This window comes from Cucumis sativus, chromosome 3 (assembly GCF_000004075.3).
Source record: "Cucumis sativus cultivar 9930 chromosome 3, Cucumber_9930_V3, whole genome shotgun sequence".
Classification (NCBI taxonomy): Eukaryota; Viridiplantae; Streptophyta; class Magnoliopsida; order Cucurbitales; family Cucurbitaceae; genus Cucumis; species Cucumis sativus.
Window position 1 is genome coordinate 20,664,261 of NC_026657.2, and position 13,697 is coordinate 20,677,957.

Consider the following 13,697-nt stretch of genomic DNA (forward strand, 5'->3'; position numbering starts at 1 on the left):
CATTATTCAATTTAATTTGAGAATCCGAAAATACCAATGCATTGGCAAAATTATACAAAAACTTATAACTTAAACGCTAAGCATGCTTTTTAATTATAGATTAGAGAAGGAAAAAAACTTACTTAGTTTGACGCCTCTGAATCTACTAAAATTTCAAATTGGGACACCACCTGTCGGAGATCTTCATATCCTCTGGGATGAAACTGGTTTGTGGGAACCAATCAGAATGGAAAAATGTTTAGTGAGAAACTATTTTTGTAGAGAGCAAAAACATTGACTTGATTAAGAAAAAATGTTTTTCTTTTACATATTTATAATTTCCTTTCTTGAGGCAGTAGAAGAGAATCATGTGATTCTATTAATTTAAAAATATTAAATTAATAGAAATTTCAAATCAACTGGTTAATTAGTTAATTCACTAATCAATTAATAATTAATTATATTATATTTAATTAATATTTCATTTAAATCATATTTAATGAATATCTCACAAATATCTTATAGTTTTAAAGTAATTTAATCAAATCAAATTAAATAAACTATTGATTAATGGGAAATTTACATTAATAGAAGAAAATGGAAAGTATTTACACTCTATACCAAAAAAATATGGATACTTTGGTCTTGGATTAAAATTTTAGTTATCCATTTTGTGCTTGGATTAAAATTTTACTATGAGCCGTAAATAGTTTCTCAATTTTTCTATTTTTAAAAATCCCCCTTAATTAATAGCTAAATTAAATATGTTATATTTAACTTAAATTAGATTTGAATCATATTCAAATATAAATTTATCTCATAACCAATAATTTTAATATGAATGCAATTCACATTAAATTAATATTTGAACTCATTCAAATATTTTATTTTTCATAAATTAATTTTGAATCATATCTAAAATTAAATTTATATAATAAAGTTTGATTAAAATATAAACTTTATATTATAATGTATCATCATACATTATATTAATTTCCAAAGTAAATTTGAACGTTTCAAATTACCACCAATAAATAAATCTCATTACCCTTTACGAGCTAGGAAGGAGACCTAATTGACCTACAAATCAGAAGCTACAACGATATGAGATTAATTAGCTAAATTCCTTAATCACGTTAATCAATATTCATTAACCGTGTGTACACTTCTCTAGAGACTCACAACTGAACTCTTCTCATTGTAGACATATTTTTGAGTCCACGGATATAGACCAATAAAAGTAAGTTAGTCCTTCACGAGTGTTCATAACACCAACTTGGTCAAATTACCGTTTTACCCCTAGGTTACCTTAGTCCTTAAATATCAATGCTTCTCTAACGAAGAATTTGTTTGTGGTCCAACCAATAAACATAAACTCCTCTCGTGCCATAGAGAGGGTATGACCTTTGTTTAAGTCCTGGAGACACCATTTAAAGGAATACTCATCTACTTACCATAAAGTAGGGCATGAGTGAATTCCATATTGTATAATTATGTTTCCAACTCTCCGCTCGGTCTTGTCTCCAAAATGTTAAGCATATTGAGTTGGCAATCTGGCTACTCTCATCTGTACAAATAAAAGACAATCTCTTGCAAACAGAAGTTCATAATACACTCAGGATTAATACTAAGTTACCTAGGTCATCCTAATGAAATAAAAACCTAACTAGATAACGAAGTTACATCTAGTGGTTACTATTTTGTGGTCTGGTCTTATACAAACTCATTACATAGGATACCCTTACTCGCATGTCACCTACACGAACTCGCTGGATCATTGTGTTTGTATCATGTACAAAGTGAGTTGTATCTATAGTGTTATGAGGATAAGGTATCCAACTTTATCCCTGTACTATAGACCCTTTAAGTTGATCTCAAACATTGATGCTTGTATGTCTCTACATACTATTCAAGACTCACAAACAACTTAGAATGTTAGTTTATTGGATTTGGGTTATTAAAAAAAAACTAATAATATAATCAATAACATTTATTGAAATTATAATTACAACACTTTATTAATAATGGTCAATGTATTATATTTACAATCTATGAGTTTTAGGACAAAAATTCCAACATTAAGTAAGTTCTGATGTATGAATATTTGAGTATACTGATTTAGAAGGTGTTTCCAAAGCATGAAATTTGAATTATTTGATAAGCATGTATTTCTTAATGTAAACAAACAAAATTAAACAAGCATGTTTATGATAATTTTTCAAAGTATTTAAGCATGTTCTAGACTATATCGTCAGATATATATAGCAACCATTTGGGGGATATAACATGTGCACAGAGGTTCCTTTGATAATGGTATTCAATAGATATCTAGTATCCTATCATTGGGACATAGATTAATGAGCTGAGAGTTCTACAAATGCTTAGTTCCATCTCAAGAGATGAGGGCCTACACGAACATCTAGTTTCTATCACATTCTAGCTATAATGAACGAGGACACTATTGATGCCTAGCTTCTATCTCGTAAATATCATATCACAGGATGTGGGTCCACTAGAGTGTCTATGATTCCATCAGTGTGATTCGTGATTAGTAATGAAAAATACAAAAATATTTTTTAATGATATGTTTTATGATTTATTTGTGAAAAAAACCAAGGACTTAAAGTTAAATCGTTTTGAAAGCATGTTTTATAAAATCGTCACTCACAGGGCTTTTTAGCTCACCCTTTTCAAATGTATTCCCACTTTTCAGGTAGAGGTCGTGACTTGTAAGCCTGACCGTTGTCTCCAAGTCTATTGTGTAAAGTTATAGATAGTTTTACTACTCTATTGGTTAATACTTAGGTTTACTCATGTTATGTACATAGGTTGTTAAAGTGTTAAGCGCAGTTGCAGTTTTCGTTTGGTTTAAAAAGAATAGTTTGTAAAATCAATGGCCTTTAGCCTTGACTTCTTTTAAGGTTATGTAATATAATCTGTTAATGTACGTTTCTCATGCTATTTCACTACGTAATATTGATTTTATTCAAGTTGTTAAACATTGTAAAAGGTTTAGAAGTCAGGATCAACTGGTGTTATTCAGAAGGAAAATAATGTCGGTTGACTTCACACCACATCTCGAATTAAGCAAGCAGGTGCTCGGGATGGGGTGTTACATTAATGAAGTTATGTATGAGCACATAATAACGAGTTGTTGGAAATAGGTGCAATGATGTTGTTTTAAACATAGTATGTGGTAGCAAGTTGTTATAAATTTTCAATTTCCATGAACAAGTTGAGTTTTACATAAGAAAAGAATAAGTAGGCATGCTTAAATGCTTTCATGAGATATTATGAGTTTCTAATGACTAAGTTATTAAGCCTGAGGCTGTATGGAGTCGTGTGAACACACAAGTTAAATTATGTTGTGTTTGAAGTTTAGCTTCGTAACAATGATGTTGTCGTGGTGATGAGCGAGCCCACCATGGCAAAGACGATGGGGGTGATGGGCATTGTCCACCACATCGTAAAGCTAGTAATGATATGGAATGATAATTGTGTAAGGAAAATCCTACATAATGTAGAGAATTTATGTTAGTTATATTGTGTTATGAACGAGAAATGGCTTGTTAGATTGTATAGTTATACTTGCTAAATAGTTGAGAAAGCTGTTTTTTTATAATGACTATGATTAATGCTTTGCTTAACTGACATGGCCTAATGATTGGAAAATTTATCGCATGCATAGATTTATTAGAAAGTCATGTTTAAATTTAGTCACTCACGGGACTTTATAGCTCACCCTTTCAAATGATTTCCCACTTTTCAGATAGAGATCAAGCTCTGGGTGCCTAACAGGCTGCCTTTGTTTACTAAAAACTCCCAAATCGATTGCCAGTACGTTGGTGGAGTTGTACATTGAGTCTATTTTGTTATGGTGTAAATGTCTTTGTAAGAATTAGATAATTTACAGTTTGTGTAAGCTCTAGATGTTATAGTTGTGTAAATCCTAGTTGGATATGTTTTTTGTTATAATGTCTCTATTAGGTTTGTTTTCTAAAAGTGGGTTATTTCAAGGTTGCACTTAATGTATGACTATGGGTTATCTAAGTTTAGTTGTATGGTGTTGCATATAAAGTATTTTATAATAAGAGGTTCAAGGGTTTAATAGAGTCGACATGTATCATTGGAGGAGAATGATGTCAGTTGGCTTTAAGCCACCTCCCAGACTAAGCTAACATGTAATTCAAAAGGGGATGTGACATTGAGCCAACGTTGATGAGTTGCTCTCACCTATGCAGATTTAAGGATAATCACATGTAAACAAGAGTTCATAGTTAGCTCAGGATTAAAGGTTAAGTTACATAGATCATTAAATTAAAATCAATAGTCAGTTTTAAAATGTCAATGGTGTTATAATGTACATAAAAGTGACTATTTAATGGCTCGGTCTTATGCAAACTCTTTACATAGGATATCGTACTTTCATGTCTCTACATGAATGATTCAAGATCATATAGTTTGTACTAACTACAAAACAGGTCACATCACTACTAGAAATTTGGGTTTTAACGATACAAAATTTGCATCGTAAAGAGTTTCAACAACACAATTTTTGCGTCATTGAAGCCACTGTCAAGAAAGGCTATTTAACGACACTTCGAAAAAAAGTGTCGTTAAATATGCTTAGATGACATCAAGATTATGTCACTAATACCCTTACCTTGATGCAATAAATATGTCACCATTATCTATAACTTGATATCATTGTTATTAATACCCTTATATTGGCGCTTTAAATGTGTCACATTTATCTATAACTCAACATATAAAAAATGTCATTTATTCATTATTGACGACAATTATTTCATTTCATGTTTAAATGTTCCATTACACATAATTCTTGTCAAGAAAGGGTGCTATTATGACATTGTTCCTGTTTAATAAATGCTTATATGCTGACACTTGTTTAATGTCGTTATTTTTCAATTCATAACACATATTTTTTTTATCATATATTTACTTATTTCGACATTTTGCTACTGTAAAATAAATGACGTACATGATTCAACATTAAGCACATATGCTTAGAAAAATCTTTATGTTGATAATAGAAATTTTATATTACATTGTGGGTAAAGATGCCTCCATAGTGTTACCAGAATAAGGAGTCTAACCTTATTCATATACTATGAACCATTTAGGTTATGATCTTGAACTTGATCCACATTTATGTTTCTACATAAAGTTCAAGTCTACAGGATAGCCTTATGACCTTAGTTTATTGGATTACAGATTATAATATTGTATTTCACTTATAAATAATTCAATAATCATATTATTGAATGTAATTTATAAATTGCGAGTTTTAGGAGATAAATTCCAGCAATCGCATACTACCTTCGTATACATAGGCGCACCTTGGCAACCCTACTTTCGTAAGATACCTTTATACCCTCTATACGGAGCCAACTTGTTCCAATAAAACTGAAATATGATATATTTTGGCTGCTAATATAAAATTTGCACGCATGTTGCCATTGTTGAACTCTGTCATCAAATTTAAGCTCGATGGATACACAACGTGTGAAAATTATCTAGAAGACTATGTTGTGACGACTTTAACAATACTCTTATAGTAGTCGAATACAAACATTAGTCCATTCACCACATCGATTGTTGCTTGTAATCTTCATATGAACCACGTCTGTTATTCATCACTCTTTATCCCTCAACCAACAAAGAGCATATATGTGTTTATTAGCATCAACCGACATTGCTCTAAGCATGATACCCTTTGTACTTTCCTAAGCAATTTGTAGTGTCAACTAGGGGTGTTCAAAAAATAGTTGAAAATCGAACCGATTGACAAACTAAATTGCAACCAAACCAAAATCAAATTGAAACCGAATGCATGCACTTCAATTCTGTTTGTGTTAAATTGAAACTGATTATTATGCGGTTCGGTTTGGTTTAAGACATTATACCAATTAAAACATAACCAAACCCATTTATTTTTTTAAAAAAATTAAATGTGTGTGTATATATATATATATATATATATATAATTAAATAATATATAAATCTAACTTAGGGTACGGTATAAGTGTAACTTTGTAGGAATTATTTTGATGGACTTTCAGACTTCAATGTTTGAAACTTCTATGTCTTGTACAAATTAATTTAATCTATGTTTGTAACTTTGTGGGACTTTTATTTATGTATAATGTTCATAAAGGATTTCGATTATAATATTTATGCATAAGCGGTTCAGTTACGACTCAGTTTGACACATATGAGCGGTTCAGTTAGATTTTGGATGAGATTTTTTTTTTGTATTTTTTTGGTTTGATGCGGTTTTAGCTTCAAACTGAACCAAACCGAACTGTAAACACCCCTAGCGTCAACTACGATTATTGGCCTGATACAGTTAAAAAAAAGTCTCTAATGGAAGCCCCAAGTTCAATATACATGTACTTAAAATGACCATAGAATTCGGTCTCTAACTCGTATTTGGGTACTAGGGTTAGAAATCTTCAACACTTCCCTATACCGAGCTAACAAACTGTAAGATTCTCTAAGGGTCCTCTTACCATGAACAATGCAGCGTATCACGTCATCCACTTCCTCTTATAAGTAATATCCACCTCATACTCCTTGCGAAAATCTTGAATTATTTCCTTCAGCCTGTAACCACAACTAACATCTTGGTACTTCGACTTAATCAATTCAGTTACAACCCAATGCTTAACTTGCTTATGATCTTGTTTTCGTAAGAAGTTTTGGCATGTGTGAGTATTAACATACTTAAAAACTTTAAACACATATCAGAATCTCTCATTTTAATAGCCCTAAGTTTCCACAAATAGCTCAAGTTAACATATGTTAAAACATATAATTTCTTGTTCATTCTATCGACACAATATTGAAAATTCTTTCTGACGGCAAAGGCACACAGTTTCTTTGCTAAATCATTTTTACTTAAAATCAAATAACCAACTTGGATTTCTTCAAAGATGACTCATATGAGACGACAGTAGAGCAAGCCCTTAATTTTTCAATATGCTTCCGCTTCTAACACTAACACATGGTTTGTCGTCACTGCCCACTGAACCCTTTAATTGGTCATCAAGAGTCATCGAATTACTTTCACATATTGGTCCTCTTTCCATGACTTATTCTTCGTTAAATGTACATTCTACTTCTATTGCTATCATATTATGAGTGTTTATGCTATCATATTATGAGTGTTTATCAATTAGTACGAATGACACTAACATTCGTGTTAGATTATCAACGTCATAATGCGATAATAGTCTTGTATTTTCATTATCACTAGTGACAACATGTACTATGCAAGTCAATAGTCAAAGCTCTATTAAAATTTAAAATATGTCTTTTCCAAAAAATAATTTAAGAGGAGTTAAAAAAATATATCAAAAAAAAATTGTGACAATAAATTATTTGTTTAATAGAGATATTGGGTATTGTGTAATATACACAATGACTCAAACATTTTTAATGATATTTTCAAATATGTATAGTATATTTTTTATTATTTTTTTATTAAAAAATATTTTTTAGTTTGTTGGAATGTGTGTGTTTTTTTCTTACATATTGCTAATAATGATTTGTATACTTATAGCCATCAATCCATATTATGAAATACAATAAAAGTAAATCTTAGAACCGCTTTTATAAAACAAGGGTAAAGACAATCTCCAAACCAAACTGCTAAGTAGTTAAAATGTAATTAACATGAGTAGTTATTAATTGGCATCGTCGTGACAAAAATCTTTTGTTCATTATTTGTCGACTACAAAATTTTAACTAAGCTATTATTGATATTACTCTGATAACTATTGTGTATACTACCTTAATCAACAATACTCCAATACTTATCTTTGTTAATTTTGCTAATGACTTTTGGTGTTTCAGATCTCTATTTTGGTTTTTGTTTCAATGGGTTGACTTGTACGTGACTTGATGTGATGCTCCAATGACATGGTTTCAAACATTGCAGGTTTGAGAGAATGATATTTTTCAATTAACATAATGAGTTTTATATAGTGAATTAAATTTGTAGAATGAGAAGAGATATGCAAAAAAAAATTCTTTATTTATTATTGACGTGAATTGTCAAATTATTTAGTTAGTAGATGATTTTGTAACCATAAAAAAAAATGAAAATCATTTTCTAAAAGAATGAATTAAAATATGGGAGAGCTAAAAGATTATTGGAATTAAAAATAATAAAAGATTAATTAATATCTATAAGGAAAGAACATAGGGTGGTGTTTATAGGATTGCTTTAAATGTAATTAATATTTAGATATTAATTGGTAATTAGTTTATCAAATCATGTGACTTTACCCTAATGTTATAGTTACAATTAATGACACGAAAGGAGGAAAATGGAGGGAAATTAATATTATCATCTAATGACTCTACATGGAATCCATGCTAAGCAACTCATTTGTATCGTCTCCCAACTCTAACATACACATGTTACTAGTCAATAGACTCAAATCACCTCATTCAAGACAACATTGTACTCAAGGATAAGCTGAAGATCAAGCTCGAGTAAGGATAAATTAGTATTTTGGACCATTTGAATAGGAAATGACACTAAAGTACTCCTTAATTGACGGGTTACTATTGGTATCTTAGAAACCATAACCGCCTTCAAACATATCATCATTGATTAGAAAAAATTGGAGATTTTCTTAATTTCTAATAACAAAGCAGATATAAAAAGGATTGACATTATACGAGCATCTTATAACCAAATCAAAGTTGATTGAAATTATCTCACCTAATTCGGTAGATTTGAGGAAAGTCCCCAATCTTTATACTAATATCCATATTCTTTCTCATTTCCCTTCCATCCACCACAAAAACCAAACAAATACAAAAGATCAAATACATACATAAAAATGAAGAAGAAAAGCGTAATTTCTAAAGATAATAACGGTATATTCCTCTTATTTTGGAAAAGTATGAAATGGGAGGGTGAGAAAGGAAGCAATCCTAAAAACGGTAAGGTGGTTTCAAATCCCTAGACCTAGAAGGTCCCTTTGGACTATTTCCCCCATAATTAGAGTGTTCTAAAATTAAACACAAAATAAAGGTGTGTCACGTTTCCCGAAGTTTCTAGAGTCCCCACCGAAGTTCTCCAAATCGTGGCTTGCAGACCAAGTACTGCCATTCAAATTCGTTTCTTCCTCTAAACCTCCTCCCTTAATTTTGGCATTTTGGCTCCTATAAATTCACCCCCTCCTTATCCCTAATCCTTTGTCTTCCAGATTTTCCTTTAAAGCTCGTTTTTCCCATTTCGTCGCCTTCTCTCTTCATCTCAAGGTATGTATATTTCATTTCTTCTACTTTTCTTTCTCTGTTGATCTCTTGGGTTTGAAGGACTTTTGAAGTTGGGTTTGTTTATTTCTTTGTTATTCAATCTCTTTTCTTTTTAGAGTTGTTGTTTTTTTCTCTTGTAGTTCGATTTTATAACGGTTTTTGTGGGCTGGTTTTAATTTCTCCGTTTTCTCACATCTTTCACAAAGAAACGATTGAATTCGTGTTCGATTTTGCAAATAAGAAGTTGGTTTTTTCTCTCGACTTTTATATATTCGATTCGATGAGATTTTCTACACCGTTAGGATGGATCCAAGAAGTGAAGTAGGGATGATTGGTTGAAAAATTGTATTGAGAAGTTAAGATTTTAAAGTTCCCTCCTAACTTGTTACTGGATTGTATAATTCGTTCAATTCCTTGTCGTTCCATCTTTATTTCTGTTTCGCTTTTCGTGTTGCTGCGTATCGCTTCCCATGTTATCTTCCTCCCCTATTGATTTTGGGTTTCTTGGAGTTTCTCCATTTCCTCTTTCTATTTTTCTACAATAATCATTTTTATTTTTATTTGTTTCCAATTCCTGGGCTATCTTGGAATGTTATCCTTTTCTCCTGTGTAAATAAGAACCCGTATTCAATCTCAATTCACAGTTAGGTTTTCCCAAATGAGAGCTAAAAAGATTGTAAGGAGAAGTTGAAGATTTTAAAATTTTGTTCATGAATTCTTCTAATTTAACAATTTGTTTGGACTGTTTGTATATAGATTTGGTTCTTGAGCTATTTATGTTTTGACCTTTTCACCTTACTGAGGCCATGCGTTGAATTGGTTTCTTAACAGATGCAAATATTCGTAAAAACTCTCACTGGCAAAACAATCACCCTCGAGGTGGAAAGCTCTGATACAATTGACAATGTAAAGGCAAAAATTCAAGATAAAGAGGGCATTCCACCCGACCAACAGAGGCTTATCTTTGCTGGTAAGCAACTTGAGGACGGCCGAACGCTTGCCGATTACAATATCCAGAAGGAATCTACACTCCATTTGGTGCTTAGACTTCGCGGTGGGATGCAAATATTTGTGAAGACCCTTACTGGCAAAACCATTACCCTTGAGGTGGAAAGTTCTGATACCATTGACAATGTCAAGGCTAAAATTCAAGACAAGGAAGGTATACCACCTGACCAACAGAGACTTATTTTTGCTGGTAAGCAGCTCGAGGATGGTCGAACTCTCGCTGACTACAATATTCAGAAGGAATCTACTCTGCATTTGGTTCTTCGTCTTCGTGGGGGTATGCAAATTTTTGTGAAAACCTTAACCGGGAAAACAATTACCTTGGAAGTGGAGAGCTCTGATACAATTGATAATGTGAAAGCTAAGATCCAAGATAAGGAGGGTATTCCACCGGACCAACAGAGGTTGATTTTTGCTGGTAAGCAGCTTGAAGATGGCAGGACTCTGGCAGATTATAACATTCAAAAGGAATCAACGTTGCATTTAGTGCTCCGATTGCGCGGTGGAATGCAGATTTTCGTGAAGACATTAACAGGGAAGACAATCACATTGGAAGTCGAAAGTTCGGACACCATTGACAATGTGAAGGCGAAGATTCAAGACAAAGAGGGGATTCCTCCAGATCAACAGAGACTGATCTTTGCTGGAAAACAATTGGAGGATGGTCGGACATTGGCTGATTACAATATCCAGAAAGAGTCCACACTCCACCTTGTCCTCCGCCTGCGCGGTGGCTTTTAGGCGGCTCCGATGCCCTCTGACCCTCCTGGGATGGTTTAGTAGTAATAAAACTGGACCCAAAACTACTTTTATTTTAGTATGGTATAAAATATAATATGTTGTAATATGGCCTAATGGGTCAAGGACAACTTCTAAAATGAATGTTATATAAATAACACAGTATTGTGTATAAACAAAGAACGATTTGATAATAATAACAATTAAGAAAAAGAAATGTTTCCAAGTGTTCATTTTCTAGGAAGGTCCAGAAACTTTACTCTACAATTCCACACTTTTATTTAGAGAAAATAAAATCCCATCCAACTCTTATCTTCGAATGAGCAAGGTTAGAAGTCCTAGCTTGACCTATTGTTAAAATGTTCTTCTGGACAATTTTATTCTATTTTAAAGTTACTATGTAAACTGTTTTTGAAGAAAACATCAAACAAACAACCCTAGGGACCAACTAAAATTAGCAAAATTATTAATCTTCTCAGAAAAAATCACTTCACCAATCCTCAAAATTGAAGTAAATTTGCGGTTCATAAGTCAATATAATACATCATATTTCTGAATTTATTTCAAGTACATCACTCGATACATCAATAATAAATGTACTCCAAAATGAGAAGAAAAAAAACATCGGTACATCAATTTCTTCTGAAAAGAATTGTTGATACTGAATCATCACTTCCTCACAATGCAATTTCAAATATATGTGAAAGTATAATATGCACAATAGTGCCAACAAGACGAATTTGAACGCTAAATATGGTATATCAAATGTATCGTTGGTATGTTTTATCCAACAATGGTTTACTTGGGCTAAAATACTAATCATAAGGTCAATTGACATGTTGATGTACCAATAAAAGAAAAATTAAGATAATTGAAAACAGAATTAGTTTAGTTTAAATATTTAGCAGTGATTTTGAACTATTATGTTTGCTTCAGAGTAATTTTACTAAATGAGATATTTATATATTTCAAAATTTATTTAAATAAATATCTAATTTTATGATTCTTTTTTTCTAAATTATTATATATATGATTGATTCAATAGATAAGAGAAATAAACAAAAACCCAAATTCAAAACATGTCTCCTTCTATCTAAAAAAAAGTTTGTATCATCAACTCTTCTTCTTCTATCTCCCCTTCCATGACAAGAAATTTAAGTGATACCTAACTCTTCTCTATCCTCATTTTAAGGAGAGCAAAAGTTGTGATGTTCATCTACAACCTCTCTAACAAAGTTGAAATCTACGTGAAAATATTGAAGTAACCACGTAATATTTTTAAAATATTTCTCTCGATATTGATGTTGGAGGAGCGTATATGAAATATAAAATAATTTCTTTTTCATAATCATATTCTCGATGACTAGTGCATTTGAATTGTATTTTCAAATGTCTAATTTAAAAAATAAGTTATTTTGAGGAAAAAAAAAATAGAATGTTTGGAAGCCACCCCAAATAGTTTTGAAAGTATATTTCAAACATCTTTTACAAAAAATGAGTCTAAACAAAATTGAATTCCTTCGTAAATATCTTTTTGTTAAGTCAATTCAAAGATCAAGTATTCATGATAAATAATTAATACAATTAGTATAAAATAATAGAAATTTAATATATCTCAAACTGTTTGCAAAATAATATTTAGTTAACTTAAATAATGATAGAAACTAATGTCCAATTCTATTATAGGAAGAAAGATGTACTTTTACAAATACAGTTTAGTGTTTGTCATATATAATATAATGGTAATTAGATTGAGTTGCAATTTTATGAATAATAACAATGAAGTATATGATAACATTTAGAAAAATTATAAATATATAAGAGTCTATTAATTTTTGTAACATGATTTATCAATAATAAATTTATATCATTTATATATTTTGATAAATTTTGTTATATTTTTAATTTGTTTAAAATATTAGTATATATGCTAATGTTTTCTGATTCAATTGTTGTATATAAAATGAACAATTAGGAAGAGTAAGAATTGAACTCTTGTATAAAAAGATTGAAATTGATAATATAAGTGTTAAGGTAAGTGGAGTTGTGTCATGCTCAAATTTTGCTTTAATAATAATAAAGAAAACTATACAATACCATAGGTTTGGATACAATTTTTTGAGTTCTATACTCTACGTTTCCTCAATTTTAATCCTACTTTTTCTTATTTCTCAAATTTTAGTTAATCCTTCTTTCAATATGATCTTAAATTTAGAAATTCACCCTATAATTATAATAATGATGATGTTGTTCATGCAAAGGAATACCATAGGTGAATATGATTTCCATAATTAGAGTAAAAATCCTAATAAATTCCCTTACACAAAACTAGATTTGTATCTTTTAAGAGAAAACATTGTGACCAATGACGGATTTTCGTTGTAACTTAGAGAAAAAATAAAAATCTGGAAAAAAAGAACTATGATTGGAAAATGGGCTAACAAACATAATTTGAAATTTTACAAAAGTAGTCAACTAAAAAGATGTGATATAAAGATTTCTAAAATATGTTGGGTGTGGATTTGAATCTAAGATCTCTTGTCGAGTGTCAGTTGAGCTAAGCTCACGTTGGTTATATATTTAGATTCATCTTAAAATCAATATTGTTTTTTACATTTTTGTGTTTTTTTATTATTATTATTTGAAGAATTTGTTTCATTTCATTATTTTTTTTA

General features: G+C 30.8%; 1 protein-coding gene across 1 annotated transcript; it reads left to right on the plus strand.

Annotated features, from left to right (window-relative positions):
- The first annotated feature begins 9,008 nt into the window (after positions 1-9,008).
- LOC101210864 (polyubiquitin) lies at positions 9,009-11,260 on the plus strand. Its single transcript, XM_004146797.3, has 2 exons — positions 9,009-9,279; positions 10,108-11,260. The coding sequence occupies exon 2, from the start codon at positions 10,108-10,110 to the stop codon at positions 11,023-11,025; it is 918 nt and encodes a 305-aa protein (XP_004146845.1). The 5' UTR covers positions 9,009-9,279; the 3' UTR covers positions 11,026-11,260.
- Positions 11,261-13,697: the final 2,437 nt, after the last annotated feature.